Consider the following 13,210-nt stretch of genomic DNA (forward strand, 5'->3'; position numbering starts at 1 on the left):
TCACTCACTCACTCACTCACTCACTCACTCACTCACTCACTCACTCAACCACCCACCCACCCACCCACCTAGGGACCAGTCAGAGTTACCAGTCAGTCTAACCAGTATGTGTAAACCTCGGTGTGAAATATAAAACCTGCAGAATGATGCGGTGAATTTAGCAGGAAGCTTTTTACCTCTTATAAGCCATCAGGCTGATGATGGAGTGGGGCAGTATAAACACTGTTCGAAGTGACCGACAGTAAATGGGTCTTCAAACCCAACATCAGTGTTGTTTGGAAAAAAGGCCCATTAAGGCTGGGCTATATCATCTCATTCACAATAATACCGGTTAAAAAAAGCTTACCCCGGAAAATGAACTATATCATGATATGCTAATTTCATGACGTAAATACGTTAGTATTTCCTCTTATACAAGTGGGGCGCCCTGTCCCGTCAACAGAACTGAGTGCGCCGAACTACCGAACGGAACTGTGCACCCCTCTCCCGCCTGTCGGTACTGGCAAACGCTAATTAGCTGCGTGCAATACTAGCTAGCTAAAAAGCTATTATATATAATAATAAATACGACGACTAACCTGTATTAAGCATACAGGTTCAAAATGCAGATCATCTGGTGTTGAAAGCTACTGGACAGTAGTAAGTTTTTAAGTGGGATTTGAAAACTGAGAGGGAGGGGGCCTGTCTGACAAGCAGAGGTAACTCGTTCCAAAGTCTTGGGCCTGCTACAGAGAAGGCCCTGTCACCTCTGCGCTTAAGATGAGTTCCTGGAACTGTGAGAAGTAACTGAGTAACTGGTCCGCTGACCTCAGAGAATGTTGTGGGACATATGACTGTAGCAAATCAGAGAAATTTGGGGGGGCAGTTCAGCGACTTGTAGACATACAGAAGTATTTTGAACTGGATTCGAAGGTAAACCGGTAGCCAGTGCAAGGAGGCCAAACTGGTGTAATATGCTCTCTTTTGCCTGTACTGGTTAAAAATTGGGCTGCTGCATTCTGGACTAGTTGTAGTCGTGCAATGGAGTTCTGACTGATACCAAACAGGAGTGAATTGCAGTAATCAAACCTAGATGTAATGAATGCGTGTATTACTGTCTCCAGGTTATTTTTGAACAATATGGGCTTCAGCTTAGACAGTCGCCTCAGTTGGAAATAACAGGATTTAACAATCATGTTTACATGACTGTTAAGTTTCAGGGAAGGGTCCATTTTCACTCCCAAATTTGGGACTCCTTGTTTTTCTGACAGGGTTAGAGCGGAAAGGTCGATGTAGTGGTTCGTGATCGTGTCATTGGGAGGGAACAACATGACTTCGGACTTCTTTTCATTGAAACTTAAGAAATTTAAAGCCATCCAGTCCCTGATGTCAGCCAGGCAGTTGAGCAGAGGTTGAATAGAGCATGTACCATTGTGTCTTGGGGGAAGTAAATTTGACAGTCATTGGCATAGAGGTGAAAGGGTACGTTGTGTTTCCGGAAAATAGCACCAAGTGGCAGCAGGTATAAAGAGAATAGGAGGGGACCCAGGATGGACTCCTGCGGAACCCCCCATTTAAGCTCTGCCGCTGGAGAACTAAAATCTTTGATGAAAACACAAAAGGATCTGTCAGCGAGGTAGGATCTGAACCAATTGAAGGCTGACCTTGTATTGCCCACCCACTGCTCCAACCTAGCAATGAGGATCTCATGGTCGATGGTGTCAAAAGCAGATGTCAGGTCCAGTAAGACAAGCAGCACAGAATCACCAGTATCTTTGGATAAGAAAATGTCATTAAAAACCTTCAGTAGGGCAGTTTCAGTGCTGTGGAAAGGTTTAAAGCCAGATTGGAATAACTCTAGGATGGCATGGTCCTCCAGGAAGCACTTCAACTGGGACTCAACTATTTTCTCCAGTAGTTTAGAAACAAATGGGATTCTGGAGACAGGTGGGAAGTTGGATACGACTGAGGGGTCAAGGTTCGTTTTTTTTCAGGAGAGGTTGAACAGCAGCAAGTTTAAAGGTTTTTGGCACCATGCCAGTGGAGAGGTGGGCTTCCAGAGGTGAAGGTTCAGTGAGGTGGAGAACAGTTTAGGGTAGAGAAGAGGACACGTGGGTTGTGAAAGTTTGAGGCAATGATATCAGAAAAGTATTTAGATTTAGCAGCTTTTACTGCTTTCTGATAACAACGCCAACTCTCTTTAAGCATTTGAAAAGAGACCTGCAGCCTGTCTTTCTTCCATTTGTGCTCCGCCCTCCTGCACTGCTGTCTAACGGCCTTGGTGACATCATTCAACCAAGGTTCAGCTCTGAGTTTCGATTTTCTAGTTTTAACAGGAGCAACATGATCCAGAGCCTTTGAGCAGACAGAGTTGAACTGGGATGTCAGCTCCTCAGTGGTGGTGAGAAACACCGGCGGCTGAATTATCATTTCAGAGTTATAAACATCAGTGAAACGTGCGGCAGTGAAGTGGTTAATGGCCCGGCTGCGACATGCAAGATCGCATGACTTAGGAGTTGGACGGGGGAGGTGAACTCAAACTGAACTGGCATGTGGTCTGAAAACACATTATCACCAGTTTCAAGATTACTAACAGTCACATCACGAGTTAAAACAAGGTCCAGTGTCTGCTGCTCTCTAGAGAGCTCGTCTTGACTGAGTGGTTGTTTGGAAGCAGAAATGTTTGAGATGCTGAGTTTTGCTGACGACTTCTTCTGTCTTCTGTTCAGATAAACAGTTGATCCAGTACACCTCCTGCCCATTGCTTGCCTTTTTGGATGGCCATGCTCTCCCTTCAGAGCTGGATCTGGGTGCTACCGGCACAGAGAGCACAGACTTGTCCCATCCTCAGCTCTTCTCCCACTCCGGTGTTTCTGTGGACCCTGTGCCGCCCTCAGAACTGTTGGACAGCAGCCTGGAGTCAAAGCAGCCACTTCGCAGCTCCCTGATTCGCCTGGAGCCTCTGACCGAAGCTGAAGCCAGCGAGGAGACCCTGTTCTATCTGTGTGAGCTGAGTCCTGCTGGATCCGATCCGGCTGAAGAGAATGAGAACCTTGTGGACCACAGACTCAGTCCTGTTCAAGTCCTCTGAGCTCCGCTCCAGTGTGTGTGATTGAGTGGAGGAAGCTCAGCTGTGATTATTGCACACATTTAGATTTGATTTCAAACATTTCAACATGTCTGCTCTCTGAGGCGTCTCGTTATTGTACTGTGTTCTTAACAAACATTTCCACTTTAAACCGTTTTCACTGGATTGTTTCAGGCAGGAAGAGAAACGAGCATCAAACAGTCAGACGTCGTGAGTCGTGACCCCCGCTCTGAACAAACCTGCAGCTTTAAACTCCTGAACAACAAGTGTATCATGTGGTCTCTGTCTGTGCTGAAATGACTCCTGACATCATCACAATATGTAGTGTTCGTTCCAGTCTCCATAAGAAAACCTCGAGATGTTTAAAATAATCTGTAAAATGGTGGTGAATACTGAAGGTTTGTTTTTTGTCAGTCTGTTGAGCAATATCTCTTCTGACTGGTCATTCTTAAAGAACCTCTGGAGTTCTGTCAGACCCGAGCAGCTCAAACCTTGGAGGGTTTATAAATGAGCAGCTCGGCACGTCCGAGTTGATTTCACACCCTGCAGAACCTCTCACTTGTTCTCGTGATGGGAACAGAGAGCAGGTTCTTGTCTGGATCAGCTGTTTGATGAGAACCAGATTACAGGACTTCACATCTGCTCCTGACATCAGGAGAGTAAAAGGAGAATACATTTGGTACTTGTGCTGTGGTCCGCTCTAGGTTTGGACCAGAACCGTGTTCTGAATTCTTCTCAATACACCTGAGCAGGTGTGCATGGTTCATGGCCCATGAGGGAACCGGACCTGTTTGGGCCTACAGTATGTTGACGCAAAGCTTCAGTTTATTTTCTGCTTTGTAATAAAACGTGTCCTGTTCTGCTGTGTGCCATGAACCTGAAATAAACTTTTTATTTAAACATTTGTCTCCACTCAGAAATCAGTTTTCACATTTTAGTTCTTTATATTATTTTTGGGAGGAACAAACAACAGACCAGGTTGAGATGTGCAGGAAGAGTCCAGGTGGGGGTACATCAGGGATCGGCTCTGAGCCCCTTCCTGTTTGCTCTGGTGATGGACAGTAGAGAACTCATTTGCAGGTTGCATTTTTAGTGAGAGGTGTATGCATTGGGGTGGGGCGTTTTAAACTTAAGGAGCAGAAAACAAGGTGGAGTGGACAAAGACATGGAGTCAAGCAGGTATGGGGGTGTAGGGGCTGAAGGACAACTGCAGGAGAGAAAGGGATGGCAGTGCCCAGTTTGGGGATTGAGACAGTGAAACAAAAAGACAGGAGGAGCTGGAGGTGACAGATGAAGATGTTTATATTTGATGGGGCGGCTGTGGCTGAGTGGTTAGAGCAGTCGTCCTCCAATGCGAGAGTTGGGGGTTCGAATCCACCAGCAGTCACATGCTGAAGTGTTCCTGGGCAAGACACTGATCCCCTCATAGCCTCTGATGTGTTTCCCATCGGTATATGAATGTGATCTAAAGCACTGATTAGTCTCATTAGAATGATTTGTTGAATTAGCTTTGTAGAGATCTAGTGCTCTGTGGATGGGTGAATGAGGCACAGATTGCAGTGTAAAGCGCTTTGAGTATCTTGAAATAAGATAAAAAAGCGCTATATAAGTACAGTCCATTTACCATATTTATGGACAGGATTAGAAGAGACCATCAGAAGGACAGCTCAGGTTTGAAGACAATGGTAGAAAGACATGGCTGAGCTGGACATGTGAGGAGAAGAGCCAATGGACAAATGTTGAATGCCAAGGGGGAGGTTGATGGAGTGAAGGAGGATCTGCAGAGGGTTGGTGTGACAGGATGCTGGGATAGACAAAAATCTGTGGAGACTATGTCGGACAGGAGACCTGCCCAGGGTGTGCCCTGCATGTCACAGTAGTTGGTGGACATAGACACCAGCTCCCTGTGACCCAGAAAAACTAAACATCTGGATGTAGAAATTGTTTAAATTATCATCCTCTTTGTTTAATCCGACATTAGATCTGATTGATTTGAACTGTGATCAAACTTTAAGATTGATTCAGATTATCATGTCTGCTCGCTCTAACCTAACAAAAACAATCCGCTGCAGATGGACAATTATTTATTTAACGCAAACGAGCAAAACACACACACACACACACACACACATCATGTTATAACTTCCGGGTCAACCGGAAGCTACGTGCATCACGTGACGTGTTCCTCCGGTTGTTGACATGTCTGTTGATATGAGCTGAAAATGAGCTGTAAACTGTAGGAGATGGCCACATTGTTCCTGGTGACTCTCTATGAATACTCCCCGCTGTTTTCCATCGCGGTCGTCTCTCTCTGCTTCCTTATAACCGCCGCCATCTTGCTCGGATGGTGAGTTAAATGTAAAATTTGAGAATTAAAAAATATATTTTATGCAGAAAACCTGTTTAAAACTCGACATATTTATAAAACAATTATTACATTATGAACAATGATGTGTGACTGAGTGCCTGACACAAACTGTGACTAAAACAACAATGAATGTTAACATTTATTTATATTTTTAAAGTCATTCAGTCCCTGGTGGTTCTGTAAGGGTCACTTGTAAGAACTGTGGAAGCACAAATATGATGTGAATCAGTGAGAAGAGTTGTTCTAATTCATTCTGTGGTCCCAGCTGTGATGAATGAACACCCAGTAGTAGTTTTCTGTAGCAGTCAGAGGTCAAAGGTCACGGTACTGGACTCCAGAGGTTCCTGTCTGTCACACACCTGTCTCTGCCTGAGTCTCGTGTCCTCCTGGCTCTGTCGCCCGTCGTCCTCTGATCGTTTGAGGGTTGAATCAAAGTGGACACTTTACGCCATCTGTTCGCTCAGACAGCTTTTTATAAATTAGCGTTTCCTGTTGTTCTGGACCTGATTCTACTGAACCGTACGGTAGTTGGACTGAACTGGACGATATGTAACTGGATTTGAATATGATTTAGTTAATAAATGGACTGAATCGGGTTATTTGTAATAAAAGTAAATAAAAACAGAATGCACGGATTGTTGATCCCATAAATGATGGTTCGGGGGCGGCTGTGGCTGAGTGGTTAGAGCAGTCATCATCCAATGCGAGAGTTGGGGGTTCGAATCCACCAGCAGTCACATGCTGAAGTGTCCCTGGGCAAGACACTGAACCCCTCATAGCCTCTGATGTGTGTCCCATCAGTGTATGAATGTGATCTTAAAGCACTGATTAGTCTCATTAGAATGATTTGTTCAATTAGCTTTGTAGAGATCTACAAACTGGATTCCAAAAAAGTTGGGACACTAAACAAATTGTGAATAAAAACTGAATGCAATGATGTGGAGGTGCCAACATCTAATATTTTATTCAGAATAGAACACAAATCACAGATCAAAAGTTTAAACTGAGAGAATATATCATTTTAAATGGAAAAATCTGTTGTTTCCAAATTTCATGGCGTCAACAAATCCCAAAAAAAGTTGGGATAAGTCAATTTTTACCACTGTGTGGCATCCCTTCTTACAACACTCAACAGACGTCTGGGGACAGAGGAGACCAGTTTCTCAAGTTTAGAAATAGGATTGCTCTCCCATTCATGTCTAATACAGGCTTCTAACTGTTCAATCGTCTTGGGCCTTCTTTGTCGCACCTTCCTCTTTATGATGCGCCAAATGTTCTCTATAGGTGAAAGATCTGGACTGCAGGCTGGCCATTTCAGTACCCGGATCCTTCTCCTACGTAGCCATGATGTTGTGATTGCTGCAGAATGTGGTCTGGCATTATCGTGTAGAAAAATGCAGGGTCTTCCCTGTTCAGGGATGTGTGTTGAGCCCCCTCCTGTTTACTCTGCTCATGTATGATTGTGCAGCTACCCATCCAGGCTGTCACATTGTAAAGTTTGCAGATGATACAGCGGTGGTGGGATGCATCACAAGCAATGATGAGTCCAGCTACAGGCAAGAGGTGGAACACCTGGAGAGCTGGTGCAGAAAGAATAACCTTCACATCAATGTGAAGAAGACAAAGGAGATGATTGTGGACTTCAGAAGGAACAAAAACATCTACACCCCCCTGAACATAAGAGGATCTGTGGTGGAAGTGGTCTCCAGCTACAAGTACTTGGGTGTACACATGAATGACAACCTCAGCTGGAGCAACAACACCACCAGCCTGATCAAGAAAGCTCATCAGAGTCTCTACTTCCTCACACAGCTGAGACGAGCTGGTCTGGGAAGCTCAGTCCTCACCTCCTTCTACAGGTGTGCAGTGGAGAACATCCTGTGCTCCAGCATCAAAGTGTGGCATGGAGGCTGCACAGCTGCAGAAAGAAAAGCTTTGCAGAGAGTGGTGAAGGCTGCACAGAAGTCTGTTGGAATCAGCCTCCCCACCATCACAGACATCTACACCTCCAGATGCAGGAAGAGGGCCACCTGCATCATGAAGGACCGCACTCACCCAGCACACACACTTTTTGCCCCACTCCCCTCAGGAAGGAGGTTGAGGAGCATTAAGTGTAGAACCACTAGACTAAGGAACAGCTTCTACCCTGAGGCTGTTGGACTCATGAATCTCTAACTAGAATAATCACTGTGAAAAACCACATCATGTTGCTGCTGATCTGTTTAAATGTTGATGTGTTCATGCGTGCACATCTGCTCACAGACTCATGTTCATGTTTGTGCTGATGTTCAATGTTTTTATATTATGAGTGCTTAGTGTATATTTAGTTGATGTTTTTCTTAGTTCATATCTTAGATGTTATTACTGTTTTTCTTATACATTTTATTGTTGGATGTAACTGGGACCCTGTGTACATAATTTTGCTCCACCACATGTACCACATGAGGTGCTAATGACAATAAAGAAACTCTGACTCTGAAAGAGATGACGTCTAGATGGGAGCATATGTTGTTCTAGAACCTGAACATAGTTCTCTGCATTAATGGTGCCTTTTCAGACATGCAAGCTGCCCATGCCACAAGCGCTCATGCAACCCCATACCATCAGTGATGCAGGCTTTTGAACGGAGCATTGATAACAACTTGGGCTATCCTTGTCCTCTCTGGTCCGGATGACATGGCGTCCCAGTGTTCCATAAAGAACTTCATATCGTGACTCATCTGACCACAGAACAGTCTTCCATTTTGCCACACTCCATTTTAAATGACCCCTGGCCCAGTGCAAACGTCTGAGCTTGTGGAGCTTGCTTAGAATTGGCTTCCTCTTTGCACTGTAGAGTTTCAGCTGGCAACGGCGGATGGCACGGTGGATTGTGTTCACTGACAATGCTTTCTGGAAGTTATTCCTGAGCCCATTCTGTTATTTCCTTGACAGTGGCATTCCTGTTTGACGTTTAAGGGCCCGGAGATGTGCAGTGACGTTTAAGGGCCCGGAGATCACGAGCATCCAGTAGAGTTTTACGGCCTTGACCCTTATGCACAGCGAATGTTCCAGATTCTCTGAATCTTTTGATGATGTTATGCATGGTTGATGATGATAACTTAAAAGTCTTTGCTATTTTACGCTGGGTAACACCATTCTCTTTCTGCGCAACAATGGTGGAATTGGTGATCCTCTTACCATCTTGGCTTCTGAGAGACACTGACACTCTGAGAAGCTCTTTTTATACCCAATCATGTTGTCAATTGACCTAATTAGTGTTGATTGGTCTTCCAGCTGTTCGTTATTTGCTCAATTTCCTTTTTCCAGCCACTTATTGCTACTTGTCCCAACTTTTTTTGGGATTTGTTGACACTGAAATTTTGAATCAACATATTTTTCCTTTAAAATGTTACATTTACTCAGATTAAACTTTTGATCTGTTATCTATGTTATATTACGAATAAAATATTGGCATTTGCCATCTCCACATCATTGCATTCAGTTTTTATTCACAATTTGTTTAGTGTCCCAACTTTTTTGGAATCCGGTTTGTAGAAGAGTGCTGTATGAATGGGTAAATAAGGACACAGATTGTGGTGTAAAGCGCTTTGAGTATCTTGAAATAAGATAGAAAGGCGCTATATAAGTACAGTCCATTTACCATAAACCCATAAACATTTTATTCACAATGAAACAGTAAACATCCATCCATTGTCTTTACACGCTTCTTCCATTCTGGGTGATGAGGTTGTTGGCACCCATGTCCAGCCATCACTGTGTGAGTGGCAGAAGACACCCTGGACAGGTCTCCAGTCCATCACAGAGACGCATATAAAGACAAACGAGACAAACAACCATTCACTCTCTCACTCACACCTAGGGACAATTTAGAGTTACCAATCCTTCTAACGTGCATGTTTTTGGTCTGGGGGAGGAAACTGGAGTACCTGGAGGAAATCCACACATGCACGGAGATAACATGCAAACTCCACCCAGAAAGACCCCCAGACCGGGATTTGAACCAGCAACCTTCTTGCTGAAAGGCGACATCTCTACCAACTGCTCCACCGTGTCACCCACATAGTAAACATATCAGATGTTAAAACTAAACAAATAAATAAAAAAATATAATTTAGAATTTGATTTAATTTATTCATTTGTTTTTGTTCTTTCATCTTCTTTCTTTCTGTAAGAACAATCAAATGTTTTTATTTATTAGTTTATTTAAAACAGCTCAAGAAGCTGTGAGTTGTGTGGTTTTAAAACAAGCGGAGCCCGTTGTGCAGTTTTTGAACCACTCGTCCTGTTTTGCAGGTTTGGTTTTGACGTCCCAGTGATCCTTCACAGTTCTGATGAGCCTGGCTCTGTCTCACCGACCCCTGAGAAACACATGGTTCAGGTCACCAACCCGTTTGCTCTGGACCTCGGATCTGGACCTGCTAGTGTCACCGGTGAGCCACACAGAACTGAAACGAGGAACAAATGGAACCACTTTGTAGCTCCTGGTGGTACTTGTTCAGAGAACAGTTGCTGGTATTTTGTTGGATAAAAATATCCTCTGTTCATCTTACTTACTCAAAGAAGCCGAGGACACGAGAAGATGTTTTAACTGGTTTTACTTACAAGGGCAGATGGTCACCACAGCTTGCACAGATGTATGAAAAAGTTCTACATCATGGAGCCCAGTCATGAGAATCTGCACCAGGCAGTGTGCAAGAATTGTTTTCATATACACGTATCAGCCCTCACAGATCACAGTCATTGATAGAGTGGGCGATATGGACCAAAATTAATATCTCAATATTTTAAGATAAAGGAAAGGGAGAAGAGAAAAGAAGCTTTATAAGTACAGTCCATTCAGCTGCTGACTTGTTTTCAGCATTGTCTACAGAAATAATCTTTCTGCCCCTCATCTGATCATTTAAATCCAAACCATCTCCGAAAGAACATCCATCCATCCATTCATTTTCTTCAGCTTATCCGGGGTCGGGTCGCGGGGGTAGCAGTCTAAGTAGGGAGGCCCAGACTTCCCTCACCCCAGCCACTTGGTCCAGCTCCTCTGGGGGAATACCTAGGCATTCCCAGGCCAGCCGAGAAACATAGTCCCTCCAGCATGTCCTGGGTCTTCCTCTGGGTCTCCTCCTGGTGGGACGTGTCTGGAACACCTCACCAGGGAGATGTCCAGGAGGCATCCTTACCATAGATGAGGGTAGGAACGTAGATCGATCGGTAAATTGAGAGCTTCGCCTTTTGACTCGGCTCTCTCTTCACCACGACAGACCTGTACAGCGCACACTTCACAGCAGACGCTGCACCTATCCGCCTATTGATCTCACGTTCCATTTTCCCCTCATTCGTGAACAAGATACTTAAACTCCTCCACTTGGGGCAAGACCTCCTCCCTGACCCAGAGAGGGCACTCTACCCTTTTATGTCTCAAGACCATGGCCTCGGATTTGGAGGAACTGATCCTCATCCCGGCCGCCTCACACTCGGCTGCGAACCGCTCCAGCGAAAGCTGTAGATCACGATCTGATGAAGCCAATAGGACCACATCATCTGCAAAAAGCAGAGACGCAATCCTAAGGCCACCAAAACGGATCCCCTCAACACCTTGGCTGCGCCTAGAAATTCTGTCCATAAAAGTTATGAACAGAATCGGTGACAAATGGCAACCTTGGCAGAGTCCAACTCTCACCGGGAACAAGCCCGACTTACTGCCGGCAATGCGGACCAGGCTCTGACACCGGTCGTACAGGGACCTAACAGCCCGTATCAAAGGGCCCGGTACCCCATACTCCCAGAGTACCCCCCACAGGGTTCCCCGAGGGATGCGGTCGAACGCCTTCTCCAAGTCCACAAAGCACAAAAGAACAGCCATTGTTTTTTGTTTTGTTCAGCAGCTAAGCTGATCTTCATATCTCATGTGTTTACTTGTTGTGCTAAACGTCTCCCGCCCACCTCCTTGAGAAGCAGGAAGGAGGGTAGTGTGGCTGAGGGGCTGGATTTGTATTCAAGGAGGGAGAAGGAGGGAGGCCGCTTGCGAGAAAGATGACAGCAGGGGGATTGCCAAGTATAACACTACATATATTGTTTTATATCGATATAGTCTCAACTTATATCGCAAAAAAATTATATTGATATGTTTAAAATATCAAGATATCGCCCAGCTGCAGTCACTGATAACCTCGAACTCACAGCTGTACATGCAGGATCAAATAAGCTCCAAAAGAATTCTCTGGCAACTCAGAGTTAACATGAGTAGTGATAAAATATCCATAAACCATGACCAGATACCCCCTGACATATATGAGCAGCTGTTCTGGTTCCTGTTGAATCTACTGCTGGTACAGAACCACATGACTGGATCACAGACCTGACTCACATTCAAACAGATCAGGTCACAGAACACAGGTTAAAGCAAATTCAATTACAGATGATCTTCCTGACCTTGACCCTGGTCCTGACCCTGGTTCTGATCCTGACTGTTTCCAGTTCAGATTTAGTTCAGCAGCATACATATGTTCCATTGTTGCATGTTTTTATCACTTACTTTACCCATCCATCATCTTTTACCCACTTCTTCCTTTTCAGGTCACGGGGGTCACTGGTGTCCATATCCAGCAGTCACTGTGAGAGGCAGGGGACACCATGGACAGGTCTCTAGTCCATCAAAGGGACACATGGAGACAAACTCTTACCTTGGGACTCAAGCAACAGAGATTTTACTAATCTAATTTGGAGTTTTGTTTTATGAGTGTGAGATTTTGCTAACTGGAATAACTTTCAGGGCAGCGCGGTGGTGCAGTTGGCAGAGCTGTTGCCTCTCAGCGACAGGTTGCCCCGGTTCAAATCCCGATCCGGGACACCTTTCTGGGTGGAGTTTGCATGTTCTCTCCATGCATGCGTGGGTTTTCTCCAGGTACTCCGGTTTCTTCCCACAGACCAAAATCATGCATGTTAGGCTGATTGGTAACTCTAAATTGTCTCTAGGGGAGAGTGAGAGAGTGAATGGTTGTTTGTCTTATTTGTCTCTATGTGGCCCTGTGATGGACAGGAGACCTGTCCAGGTGTCCCCGCCTCTCACACAGTGATTGCTGGACATGGACACCAGTGACCCCCGTGACTCAAAAAGGAAGAAGCATGTAAAGATAATGGATGGCTGAAATAATGTAATTTTGTGTGTAAGCAATAAATAAATAACCGTACGAAGAACTCGTTCTATGTGCATGTGTATCTGCAGCCTCAGCAGGAATGTGGACCCTGTCTAACATGAACAGATCTCGTCCTGCAGACGGAGTGTCCCTGAAGGCCTGCTGCCTGGAGCCGTGCGTCCTCAGCTGCTTTTGGGGCTGTGAGATTCTCGCCCTGCAGGGGGCGCTGCAGAACAGACAGAACCAGCAGAACCTGCAGCTCAGCAGCCTTCAGCACTTCCTGCAGGCCCTGCAGCTCCGCTACCATTACTGTGAGACCTTCCAGTATCCTTTACAGAACCGACAGAACCTGCGGACCAGCTCATAATGCCCATTAGGTCAAAGTTTATTTACAAAGCAACTTTTTTGACCAACATGTTAAAAGGCAACCCAGTTGAACCATCTCCAGATATAGTTCATCCTCCACAGCATGATGCCACTGCAGTGAATGAACTTGGCATTCATTGTGATTCTCCTTGTTAGTGGTTCTCTGTTTACTGACTGTTTACTGACTGTTTACTGACTATTTACTGACAGTTCACTGACTGTTTACTGACTGTTCACTGACTGTTTATTGACTGTTTACTGACTGTTCACTGA

The 13,210-nt window shown here is 45.0% G+C and overlaps 2 protein-coding genes across 2 annotated transcripts in view; both read left to right on the forward strand.

Moving 5' to 3' along the window:
- hsf2 (heat shock transcription factor 2) overlaps positions 1–3,417 on the forward strand; it is a 162,762-nt gene extending 159,345 nt beyond the window's left edge. The window contains exon 15 of the mRNA XM_037686099.1: positions 2,709–3,417. Coding sequence (XP_037542027.1) covers positions 2,709–3,070 — 362 coding nt within the window. The 3' untranslated portion in view covers positions 3,071–3,417. The remainder of the gene's footprint in view (positions 1–2,708) is intronic.
- Positions 3,418–5,240: 1,823 nt separating this feature from the next.
- Positions 5,241–13,210, forward strand: part of cgrrf1 (cell growth regulator with ring finger domain 1) — a 20,369-nt gene continuing 12,399 nt past the window's right edge. Inside the window, exons 1-3 of the mRNA XM_037685285.1 lie at positions 5,241–5,414; positions 9,732–9,868; positions 12,712–12,895. Of these exons, the coding sequence (XP_037541213.1) occupies positions 5,311–5,414; positions 9,732–9,868; positions 12,712–12,895 (425 nt within the window). The 5' untranslated portion in view covers positions 5,241–5,310. The remainder of the gene's footprint in view (positions 5,415–9,731; positions 9,869–12,711; positions 12,896–13,210) is intronic.

Source organism: Nematolebias whitei, chromosome 12 (genome assembly GCF_014905685.2).
Source record: "Nematolebias whitei isolate Nwh7 chromosome 12, NemWhi1, whole genome shotgun sequence".
Lineage (NCBI taxonomy): Eukaryota > Metazoa > Chordata > Actinopteri > Cyprinodontiformes > Rivulidae > Nematolebias > Nematolebias whitei.